This window comes from Pyxicephalus adspersus, chromosome 1 (genome assembly GCF_032062135.1).
Source record: "Pyxicephalus adspersus chromosome 1, UCB_Pads_2.0, whole genome shotgun sequence".
NCBI classification, from domain to species: Eukaryota; Metazoa; Chordata; class Amphibia; order Anura; family Pyxicephalidae; genus Pyxicephalus; species Pyxicephalus adspersus.
This window is the reverse complement of record NC_092858.1, coordinates 31,499,631-31,512,124: the sequence shown is the minus strand read 5'-3', so window position 1 is coordinate 31,512,124 and position 12,494 is coordinate 31,499,631. Positions and strand designations below refer to the sequence as shown.

The following is a 12,494-nucleotide window of genomic DNA, read 5'->3' as shown; positions in this document are numbered from 1 at the left end:
TCATAACCCATCCAGGCATAATTCAGATTTAATGTGTCACTAATTCTAAACAGACCAAATTAACATCAGCTTAAAGTTGTAATTATTCAAACTTTGTTCGCATGGCTTGTTTTTTTAGCTATAGGTTATGGCTACTTTGATTAGGCATTGTTTTCCTTAATAAACTCTGTTGAGGATGAAGAGGTCCTGAACAGTTTTGAATTGTATTTGCACATCCTTGTTTTTAGTAGTTTTGCAAGCTGGGGACACAAATATTTAATAGCAAAAGTATTTAGGCGACTGCTTTAATTTATAACAGTAGTTGTCTGGCTTTCACATTGGCCCAGTGGGTTCATTTCATAGTCACTGTCATGGAACAACTCTGCAGATCTGGAACTTTGATTTTAGATTTCAAATGATTGTTTATTGGGAAGTATCTAAAAGCCAGAAAGTGGTCAGCATAATCGCAGGAAGGTATTGTTGCCTTCCTGTCTTAGTAAAAGTCCAGATGATCAAATGATGGCTTCTTTATAGCTTTCTTGAAAGGGTCAGAAACAAAAGTTTGGGTTGGTGAGAGGGAAAAGAATTTGTGGGTTAACCAATCCAAACCTGCAGTGCCAACTTTTGTATGAATTTTGTCTATGATTTTAATAACCATACCAGTGTTTGGTTCTAAATGAATTTTAATGTCTTTTTTCTGCTTTTTTAAGTGATAATGAGGACATTCCACCCAGAAAGAGGACTTTCAGCAGCAGATCAAAAGAAAATGAAAAAACAGTAGCTGCCAAAAAGAAGAAAACCGCACTGAGATCAGAAGAGTCATTCAAGCCACTAAACACAGGACTGTCACTGGCGGAAGATGAGGAGCTGGTCCTACATCTCCTAAACAGCAGAAGCTAATTATTTACCCAACTGTGTTTTTCTTGGCCATCTTCTGTCTTAGATCAACAGCTCTTTACAAAATCAATTTGGCTTCAAGGCAGTTCAGTACTCAGGGACAATGATAAATGAGAACTGGAGAATGACCTCCAAATAACCAGCCTGCAGTATAAATACAGCAAATGCAATTTTTTAGAGTCATTCTACCTACATTACAGTTTGGTTTGGGGATATAAGTAAATGTATAATAAAGGCTTACATTATATTCATTGTATTAAAAAGTTTCGGGAAGATATGGTAACCGGCCCTGATTTTGACATTTTAATGTTCTAGAAAGTTCAGACTTTCCTGTTTGGTTGTCTTCCTGTTGGCAGTCTTTTTGAAGCACACTAGGGTAGCTTTTGGTAAACTTTCTTTAAGGTAAATCTTATGCAATTCAAAGTAAGCACATGAAATTGCTTTTAGTGACAACTGCATGTCAAGCTGTTCAGTAGAATACAGGCAGCTCAAATATGCAAAAATAGATTTTCTCTGTGGTTCTTCCTCCTTCCACATTGTATGTTTCGCTGTTGGTCCCTTAATGTGTTTGGTGGTCCTATTGATTAGCGAGTGTCATAAATTGCAACATTTTCAAGAACAATAGGATTTGTTTATAATATTTATCATCTGTATGTTTTTGTCGGGTGATCAGTTTGACATGCTGTTTTCACTATTACATTGTTTTCATCCTCACATTGCTCATATTTTGACAAGTTTTTGTTCAACCAATATATCAGTAAAGAATGGCATGATAGACTGCCAATATATTCATTTTACATGTATTCTTTTTATGCTCATACACACATCAACGTTTACTTTTTAATGGGAAGAACTCTTAAATTTTCATCTCAGTCTGCTTCCTACAGACATTACAGTGAGGTTTGTGACTTAGAAGTTGATGCAACCAATGTGATCTTCGCGATTAAGCCATCATTTACTAATATCTGTTTGTCATAATGACATAGTTATAGAAACATTTTATATAATTTTGTGAATGATAACTAAGGCTTGATTACTTGTCGTGTAATTTAGGCTTACCGGTTTTGTAACTCATGCTGTATTTCAAGAAATTTCAATTACAATCAAACTATTTTTCTTGACGTTGACATTTCTTTCTACACATCACTATTATCGAATTTATCAAACCTCTAATTAGGAATTAAGTAATCCAAACCACACATTAATGTCATTTTGTCACATCAATATTCATACAAAAAGAAAGAGCAGAATGTATTCAGAGACAATCCGCCTGTCTGTTTATGTGCTGAAAAATTAACATAAAGTCCACCATGAAGTTCTTTTTCTGGATTTTTCCAACTGTCCAGAGATGGCCAGACAAGTCCGAAAGTACTTGCAATGTCCATTATGTCTTTTACTGCTCCCTCTTCTAAAATTTTGGCCTATGCATGGCCCTTACTAATATGCCAGGACATCAACAAAAACCCTTATTCTACATAAACTGACCATGATGACAAAACTAAGTAAGTTGTGTAAATCTATATATCCATTCTATATGTCTGACATATTTATGGATTCCATCCTTTGATGTGGCCTGACTTGTAATTAGTAATTTGGTAAAAAAAAAATCTACCTTTAGCTTCATATTTATGACCGAGAATGACAACTGTGTTACATGCTTATATTTGTAATCCTGTCTAAAGGCAAACATTTCAGAATAAAAAAACAGATTTGTGTTTTATGTAAAAATGCTTTGCTTTGTGTATGAATAATACCATAAAATAATAGGGAGATTTCCAAAGTCATAAAAGGCAAGCTGAGCTCCAGGTTGATGGTTAAATACACAGCTAAAATACAAATGTGTTTTATCTGTCTGATTTTTTGTACTTCCTGGGTTTTACAAAGTCTTTGCACATATTATTTTCAGTTTTGTGACCAGACTTTTCATAGTTACGATTAAGCCACACATTTAAGTCACCCCCTGCCCATGGCCTGTGACTGGAGAATAAAGCAGCAGAAACAGCAGTCTGAAGAGGTAATTTTATTTCTTGTCCTCCTATCAGGCATATTGATTGTGAGTAACGTGTAGGATTGTCTCCCAGTGCTGTCCCCCAATTCCCCAGTCTGATGTTGATCTACAGCAATGGTCGCCAACCTTTTCGGACCCACTAAATTTACCGGCTCCAGACTGCGCTTGTGCGGGGAGCCGGGTGTCACTCAAAGGGGAAGAAACTTCCCCCATAGTGACATCATGATGCCAGAACTCACCCACTCACTCATTACAGGTCTTAGCCAAAGACACAACGCGATCGTACGGTAGACATGGTCCGTGGCTTTGGCCGGTGTGCCAACAATTTACATACTAAAAAACAATTTACATACTAAAAAGCATTTTTTGTTTTGTTCTTTTTTGTAATTGCTAAAAATGCGTCTTTAAACCTTTCTTTCTTCTAAGAATATCTTGAAGCAATTATCCTCCAACCTACCCCCCAGGGCTTGCCCCCAGCACTTTCTAACATTTTTTTACTTTTGTTTCCTTTATTCAGAAACAGATTTTATAACTCTGTGAAATCATACCTCAGGTTGTAAATGTTTTGCAGGGGCAGCTGCATTATTGTTTACCTAGCCACTACCCTAGAAATAAATCTCTCAAGACACCTTTTACACCAAGCCTGTGGACTCAATCTTGGAAGTCAAGGAAAGAGCAGTGTTTTACTGGGAAAGAAATTAGTGTATGCTTGCTGAGTAGAAAAGAGGGGTGAAAAGGCAGGGGTAACAATGCTGATTGTTGCCAGCCCATTCTGAAAGTAAGGTACTCATTGGATGTCTAGCAGTCCAATAGTTACTTTTTGTACTTTTGGAACTTTTTAATTGCTTACAATATGCAGAGATGTTCTGAATATGTTCTTTCAAATTGCACAAATTCTGCAGCTCACTCCTCTGGACACCTATTAATGTAGGTGCATGTGCTGAGTACTTTTCCCATTCCCTCTTAGTAAAAGGTAACAGTGCCAGGAATAATCCTGTTTTTTTTGTACTTCATTAAAGTAGGTAACAGACTTCATTACATTTTATTACATTGAAAGTATAATTGCTCTTAAATAAAAATCTATTAAAAACAGGAACCCTGTCAAGCAATCAAACTTCTTGCCTCATTCGATCTAAATTTCCAAGTTGAGGAAACCTAGATCGAATGAGACACAACGCCTGTTTGCAAAATGGGGTTCTTGTTTTTAATTGATTTCTATTTCCATTTTTGGAAAAATCTCATTGCAATTAAATGACCTAATTATTGTCTGCATGGTCTGCTTTACAGTTCATGTAGATGGGGAATTGCAATGTGCATTCAGATTGCATGGGATATCAGTCTTGTGAATTCCTTAACAATTGCCCATGATCTTCTACACTGCTGCTTTAGCATTTCCATTGACAAGTAGGGAGGATACAAGCCCTTCTGAAGCAAACAATTGCTGTTGTAGAAAAGTCCAGACTTGGCAGGTGATAATGTGGTTGAAGGCTATCACCAGCTCCTGGTATCTGCAGATCAAAAGATGTGTTGTTACATGAAAATAAACCTGTACATTGTAATAAATACCACTGGACATTAGACCATTTCCAATCCTCCCAAAAAAAAAAATACATCCTGTGCGGCAATCCTTATAAAATGCTTAATACACAGAACAACCTATAACCACTTTATATACCCCCCTATACCACTATCAAGTGTTGGACACATACTACATACAACTATCCAGTCAATTGAAGGTAATGCGATAACACTGATACATATCTACTGCAACAAAACATTTGATGACAAAATGTAAACAGAAACTATCCATGCATATTTCACTTCTCTTTCCTATAATTATCTAATAGATCATATCAACGCCCATGTATTCAAATAATCTTCATTTGCAGGACTTTCACACCAACATCAGTAGGTTAAGCAAAAACTAACTTTTGTCTGAAAATGATGAATGGTAAACGAGCTATAGCTAGTTCATGGAAGTGTCTGTAACAAGAAAGAATAACAGTTCTTGCTGGTAGTATTCATCCAGATCCAGTGCAGTATCTAGAACAGAATCTGATCAGCTGCTACTTTTCCTATAAGGCAGCTAGAGACCTGGTTAAGCCAGTCAGGGCAGACTTTTTAAAATTAATTTTCATTGCAAAAAAAAAAAAATCTCTAATTAGTTTGGTACTTCAGAAAGTCAGAGGTCAGTCAATAAAGCATTCATTTTGTACAGGGCTGGCCATCAACAGAAAGGGAAACACAGGGTGTGCCAGAAGTAGCTCTGGCTTATATGTCATTTTCTTTCAGAGGTTCCAGTTCTGCTCATTATCCTTTGTGCGTAGTGCCCAATTCTTATGTTATTGGCTGACTCAAACTGTAATTGGTGGTGAGGCATAAATTGGACTGATTGAAAGCTGGGCAATCCTAATCCAGGAGATGTTTTAGCTTTAATAGAAAGTAATGGGTGTCAGGTCAGTTGCTGAGGGTAAAGTGAAGTTTGATCTTGGCAGCCTATTTTCTAAATAATATGCCAATAGTGCCTTGCAAATTTTCTCTCTTTGCTGATGGTCCTGCATGTTTTGGGTCATTGGCTGAAAGATAAACAAGTCAGAAATCTCTGGCAAACTGAAAGAGGTATTCCTCATGTAGTGCCATACATCTTTCCTTCAATCTTGACCAATTTACCTGTCCCTGCTGACAAAACCTCCAAACAGGGTGATGCAGATACCGTGCTTTCCTGTGGCTCTGGCATTTTTTGAGTGATGTGAAGTCTTGGGTTTTTCTCACACATGAGTTTCCCATAAAATGGTTGAACAGCTACATTTTAGTTTCATCTGACTAGAGAATCTTCTTCCATGTTTTTTGGGGAGTCAGCTACATGCTGTTGGGTTAATTTCAAATTTGTTTTTTTCTTTAGGCTATGTTCTGACCACTCTTCCATTAACCTCCATAGCGGTTTTCCGGAGTGTGGCCTGGGGGTTAATTTTCAGTACCAAAGGCAATAACCCCAAGCCACACTCGGGGTGAAATTGCAAGGGAGTTCCCCACGTGTCAAGTCCCCACGTGCCAGCTGCATCCTCCACCATCTGCTTCCCCTGGCGATGCCCACCCGGCAATGGGAACATTGGTTAAGCCCAGCTCTGTGTAATGTTTGGCTTCATGTCGTCCTATGGACAGATACTCCAATCTCTGACATGGCATTAGGGTTAAATTCAATGTCGTTGCTGCATCTCTGATTAATACCATCCTTGCTTGGTGTGTGAGGTACTCTATTAGATTGAGATCTGGTGACTATAGAGGCCATTTGAGTACAATGAATTCAAGGCCATGTTAAAGAAACCAGTTTGACATGATCTGAACTTTGTGACATGGCGTGTTGTGCTACTGGAAGTCCCATCGAAAGATGAAAGCAATGTAGTCATAAATTGATGGAAATGGTCAGCAAGTATACAAAGGTAGGTTGAAGTTTACCTAATAGCTGCATGTTGCTTGCCCTGCTGATGTGCACAGTTCTCAGCCGAGTTAGGTCCAAGCTTGTAAAATGGTAATAACAAGCTCTTTTCATATTTAAAACAAGGCGCTATAATAACTTTGGATTACCAGTGAAATCTGACTGTTGTGTGATAACCCCTCATTTTTCAGCCCACTGAATACAAATATAAGATCGGAAAGGATGAATTCTCAGAATCACAACTAGGTATACTGCCTCCAAAACCCTGAGATTACACCTCCCGATTTTCTGTAATTCAACAGACAAAAATTCAGTTTACCTAATTAACAATAATTTATTGGACCACCCGTGGGGTTTTCAATTAACATGTCGGGAATTTTATAAATGTATCCAGGTCAGACTATTACATCTGTTTAATTAAAAGTGTATGCATTATGGCCTGTTTTATAGATTTATTTTCTAAGTAAATATATTTGTTCCTGCTGTTAGAATGACTCCCAGAGGTATATTAAAATGCACATTACGTTGCTCTGAATAGCTACTAATAAATATTAAAGTCTGTTTTTACCAGGAAATAAAAAAAAAACATTCTTTTAGTTATACGGTAGGGTGGGCCTTGACTTCATACGAATGAGTGATAACGTAAAGAAATAATGTCAATGACATCAATAGTACAAACACTTTTTGCAGTGCACATTGGGCCATTCTGGAAGTTACTTGATGGGCCACACCATTCCACAATGTTTCTAGCCAATGGCATTACTTTGGGACAAGACTAGAAACTTCTAAAGGTTCTTTACATTGAATGATGTGAATTTAATGACACATTTTACATGTAACCACCTGCCCAATGGAAAATAATTAGAGGTGGCAGTGTTCAGTCCAGTACCACTTACTGCTGCCCGCTGTCAAATATGCAAGTCCTGATACTTTAAGGACCATCGCTGCAATGCAAGTGCCAGCTGCCTGGAGCTGTGCGGCATTGCTTAGTTCTAAAACAGTTGTGAACCTACTTTTTTACACATTGCAAACATAAAGAGCTAAACACAAACATCTAACAAAAGCTTTCAAATGTCAAATCTAAAAATTTGCAGCTTTCAGAATCCGCCTGCTGAAACCACATAAGCTTCAAGTCACAAAAAAAAACAATAATGAAATGTTCAATACAGTAAGACAATCCTGGAGATGGCTGTGCCACTAGCATGAGAAAAGAATGAGATTTAGGCAATCTGTACATGAAGTAATGCAGCCATTGTTGCAAAGAAATATAATTAAAAATCCAGAAAATCATTGGCAGCTGCAGAATAAAACGGGGCAGCCATATATAATAGTATATATGTTATTTAATCTCAAAGTGAATTAAATATGAATTATTTATTAATATTTATTGTTTCACAAACACAACTTTTCCCTTAAACTTTAACATTAAGCTGCAGAAAGCAGTGGAGATGGCCAGCACTATGTGTAGTAGTCACAAGGTCACCTGTCATTTTTTATTACATATAATATGTATGGAAACGTGTCAACCAGCAAAACACAACTAATATGTTGTTGCCATGTTTTTACAGCTCAGTTTTCTTATTTTTGTGTAGCTAGAAAGCGTAAACTATGTTTTCCAAAATAAATGGCAGATAAATACAATCCTTATTTAATACATTTTTACATGTAAAATGATGTTCTGTAAACAAGAACATTTATTTTAATTACCCTATTAAATTAAACCAGTGTTTCTCAACCAGGGTTCCTCCAGAGGTTTCTAAGGGTTCCTGAAATATTTGTGAGAAATTTGTGCCTCTCGGGTCAGTTTAAATGACACCTATGATCATTTTGGCTATCTGTAAGGGTGACATTTTTCCCAATGACCAGCAATGTAAGAGGCATTCTTCCTACTGACCACCACACTAATGAGTTCTAATGAGCTGTGATAATTATAGTAGTAGTTTCCTACCTAAAAGGTATTTCAAGGGTTCTCCATGGTAGTAGGTCTGAATTAAACCCCATTGTACCATAATATATTCTAGATAATATATTACAATACACTGTCTGTATGAAAAAGTCACACACTCTAATGTTTCTAATATTTTGTTGGACCACCTTTAGCTTTTATCATATTACCACATGCACTGTTGTATTGTTTCAATGCTTACTGGTCTCTAAATGCTGATGACATGGAAAGCTGCCATCTGGGTCAGTAAAGTCTGGATTTGGGCTGCATTGGCAATTCCATGATTTACCAATGTTTTTGACAACCATCTATTATTTATATTTAGGGCCCCACCTCATCCTGATGCTATTTAATGGTAATATTTTGGATGAGAATATTTGATGAACAAAATTGAAAACCTTTTGACATAACCATGTGACATATGACTAATATTTGCTTGGAGTTCTGCTTTAACATCTTCCTGAAGACCTTCTATTTTTATCCAATCATGACATAATATATATATATATATATATATATATAAGTTTATGTGGTTGTTGTTGCAGTGAGATCAGCACATTCTGCACTTTTCTAGAACAATACAACAAAAGTGAAAGGAGGCATTCTGAGATTGAAAAGCAAGTTATTAAATATTTGTCATAACTGATGGCCTGAAACAGCAGAGGTGTTGTGTGTTGAAAATAAGGCCGTGGAAAGTTGCTGTTGGAGAAATGAGCTGAGCTGCTGGGTTCCACTGATTAAATGGAGCTTTTCTCTGCTTTGTGTGCAGCGGAAGCCCTGCCGAAGTGTTTGACACCTCTAGTGTGACCCCACAGGGTCAAAGTTCCCTCTAATCATGGCATACCAGGGGGAAGCTTATTTCATTTACAGATAACCAATAGAATTGCAGAATGAAAGTGAAGTTCTCTGTGTGATGTGATTAGGTAACCTTCTTCCTTCTCCCTCACCTTTCCAAATGTAACCTTCAATTTTCTGCAACTTTTAACAAAGCAATGCATACAATACAATACAGTAAGTGAAAGGTGCAGGAACCCACTGATATGATGATGCCACTAAAAGGAAACCTTATAGGTTGGCATATATATATTTACATTATATAGCCATTAATATATATATATATATATATATATATATATATATATAACCAATGCAAATATATTTGTAAAAAAAAACAGTTAAAATAAAAAACATAAAAATTCACATTGGGGAGCATTTCTGCCTTTAACAAACTCAACCAATAGAAAAGCCCGATGTGTATAATACCAACAGGGTTCAGTGGTTACCAATGCACATAGCAAGAGGCATTTCTATTGGCTTATAATCTGTGTGGTAGGAACGTGCCCTGCTGTATATTCCCTGGTGCCTAAAGGCTATTTATAATAGCATAAAACCCCGGGTCCCTTTACTTCCACAACAATGGCACAGAAGCAGGGATCGGACCAAGTGGCTCCATTCAGTTTTTTATTTGTTGACAAAAATGCCAGTAAGCAAAGCAATCAGTTTCTCTTTAATCTGTTATGTTCAGCCCTTAGGTGTACATAAACCCTAGCAATATATTTCTATTATTTGCTCCCTTTTGGAATTTGTAACATATGAATATGTTGTTTTGTTAGATTTGTTCATAAATGGACAAAAATGCAATGAGCCTACAAATAATGGAAGAGGAGGTGAGGAGAGAGAGCATAGCACAGTTCTTGGGTTTATAAAGAATTTATTAAATGTAAGCTATTACCATTGTAATTTTCTGTTCCCCTATTAGAGGTTTGGAGGGGAGGGGTGGGAATTTTAGATGGGCAAATATTTTGAGATGTTTTGTTGAGATTTGTAAATTGACAACTAAATCGGTCAGTGGGCATAGTGCTATGACTTTTCAGCCCATTGTGAATTGTCATATGGTTTGATTCGAAGCTCGGGTCCGGCATTATCCTGCATTGTGTCTGTAACTTGGGTTAAATTGACTGCATGTTGGGTTCTAAAAAGAAAATGTTTTTTGTTATATTAGGAGTGACATCTTGTTTAGGCCACTGTAATTTCTAGCATAGTCCTTCTACAGGCCTATCTAACATATAGAATCCATATGTTGGCATGAAGGATTGGAGCTTTCCTGTAGCATTCCAGAAATAACATTGACTTACACAGGATGCAGCTCCTATATTCATATTCAGGACCAAGTTACTGTTATCTATTTCAATTCTGGCAATATTGGTGCCGTGAGAACTCACTTAGATGTAGGCAGTATTTTATCAGATTGTTTTTTTTTTGTGAGTAGTAGGAAAATCTGATAGCTCTACCCGTAGCCTATTTTGTCAGATTGTCCTACTTCAAGTGCTTGTTTCTGGTGCCTAATCTCAACCTTTTTAGAACCTCTCCTCCCTAATGCTCCTAAACAATGAATGGCCCAGCAACGCTCCAATGCCTGTAATGTCATGTAAGTCAATTAATATCATTAGGCAAGTATGCACCCAGCCTAAAGCCAAATCAGCTTTAATATCACCTATTCATTGTTCCAAAACAAGCAGCTCTGTTGCCACCTTATCCCCTCAGCTAAAGTGATTTACCTACATGTCTTTTATATGTGTGCTAGACTAATACTATCTTTGCTATGACATGCACCCAGCACGTCCTTGTAGCTAATTGGACTCAAACTGAAAGTCTACACAGAAACTTTATGCCATATGAATAAAAGAAATCCAAAGAAATACCTTATCTAAGCATAGTTACATCTGCCAGGACAAGATTTCAGCATAGCCAGCTGTTTGTATAATAAAAGGATTCCATTCCGTTCTGGATCTGTCCACTTAGATCCTAAAAAAAGTAAGGCAATACTTTCTTCTGCTTCTAGGTATTTTGTATATTGAAACAATATTAATTATGATGTTATTAATATTATAATAACAATAAACTGTCTTTTTTGCACACTGTATACCATACTGTATTATATTGCTTTGCACATTGTACTCATTGCACTTTAATGATTTGTATACCAGAAGAATATATTGATATCAGACAAAGCGACACAGCGTAGTGTTGTCATATATATTTAGTTACAGTTAGGACATGAGCAGTGTTTCTAAGCTAGGAATCCTTCGGGGGTTCCTAAGGGTTTTTTGGAGCAATTTGTGACTATCTGGTTCCCACTGGCTAACAATGTAAGAGGCGTTATTCCCACTGACCACACTAATTCACTGTGATCTGCGGAAATAATAATTATACCCGGGGTTCCTTTAGGATCTAAAAAGTTATGCCAAGGGTTACTCCATAATTAAAAGGCCAAGAAAGGCTTGCATAGAGAGTTCTTTGGAACTGCACAGAACTGTTTTATATGCAGATATACCGGTAGTTTAAAAGCAACAGGAGTGGTAGAGCCAAAAGGGGTTGTTTAATTTTACTTTTTAATTATTTTGAAGTGCGTTTGTTAAGGGGTGGCATACAAGAACAGAATTAGGATCAGAAGATAATATTAAGTTAGTAATCTTAATAAGATAATAGGTAGGTGAACCTAGGGATTGGGAAGTAAGAATGTGGTCAGCACGGTGGTTCAGGGGTTAGCACGCTGGCCTTTGCAGCTCTAGGTCCTAGGTTCGAATCCCAGCCTGGATACTATTTGTATGGAGTTTGCAGGTTCTCCCTGTGTCTGCGTGGGTTTCCTCCCACATCCCGAAAACATGCAGTTAGGTTAATTGGCTTCCCCCTAAATTGACCTTAGACTACATTAACCACATATGACTATAGTAGGGACATTAGATTGTGTGCTCCTTTGAGGGACAGTTAGTGACACGACTATGAACTTTGTACAGCGCTGCGTAATATGATGGCGCTATATAAAAACTGTATATTAATATTATAATAATAATAATGTGGTCCATGTAGCAGCTTTGTGTCAGGCAAGCTTGCAGTGAGTAAAATTTATCTCAAAATGTATTCCAATGGTACAATAGAGTTCTGAATCAATAACAAGTCAGAAGTTCTTTTTATCCTCTTCTAAGGAGTACGCATATCCCTTGAACTGAAGGATGAAGGAGAAAATTAACTTCATCAATATATACCTTGTTTACATGTCTTGCTGGGTGACAAATCTAAACCTTTCTGTAGTAGTCATCAGCATGATCCTATTCGTACAAAGCGAGAATGTGTTCAAGCAGAACAAAGTTTGGGAGTTAATTGTGCGTCATCAAGTCTTTTTAATACAGCTTATATTGATTTATACAGTCTGTACTGATTTTTATACA

At 36.9% G+C, this 12,494-nt stretch overlaps 1 protein-coding gene across 1 annotated transcript in view; it reads left to right on the top strand.

Moving 5' to 3' along the window:
- Window positions 1–2,604, top strand: part of DDX10 (DEAD-box helicase 10) — a 123,871-nt gene extending 121,267 nt beyond the window's left edge. The window contains exon 10 of the mRNA XM_072407585.1: window positions 690–2,604. Coding sequence (XP_072263686.1) covers window positions 690–879 — 190 coding nt within the window. The 3' untranslated portion in view covers window positions 880–2,604. The remainder of the gene's footprint in view (window positions 1–689) is intronic.
- Window positions 2,605–12,494: the final 9,890 nt, after the last annotated feature.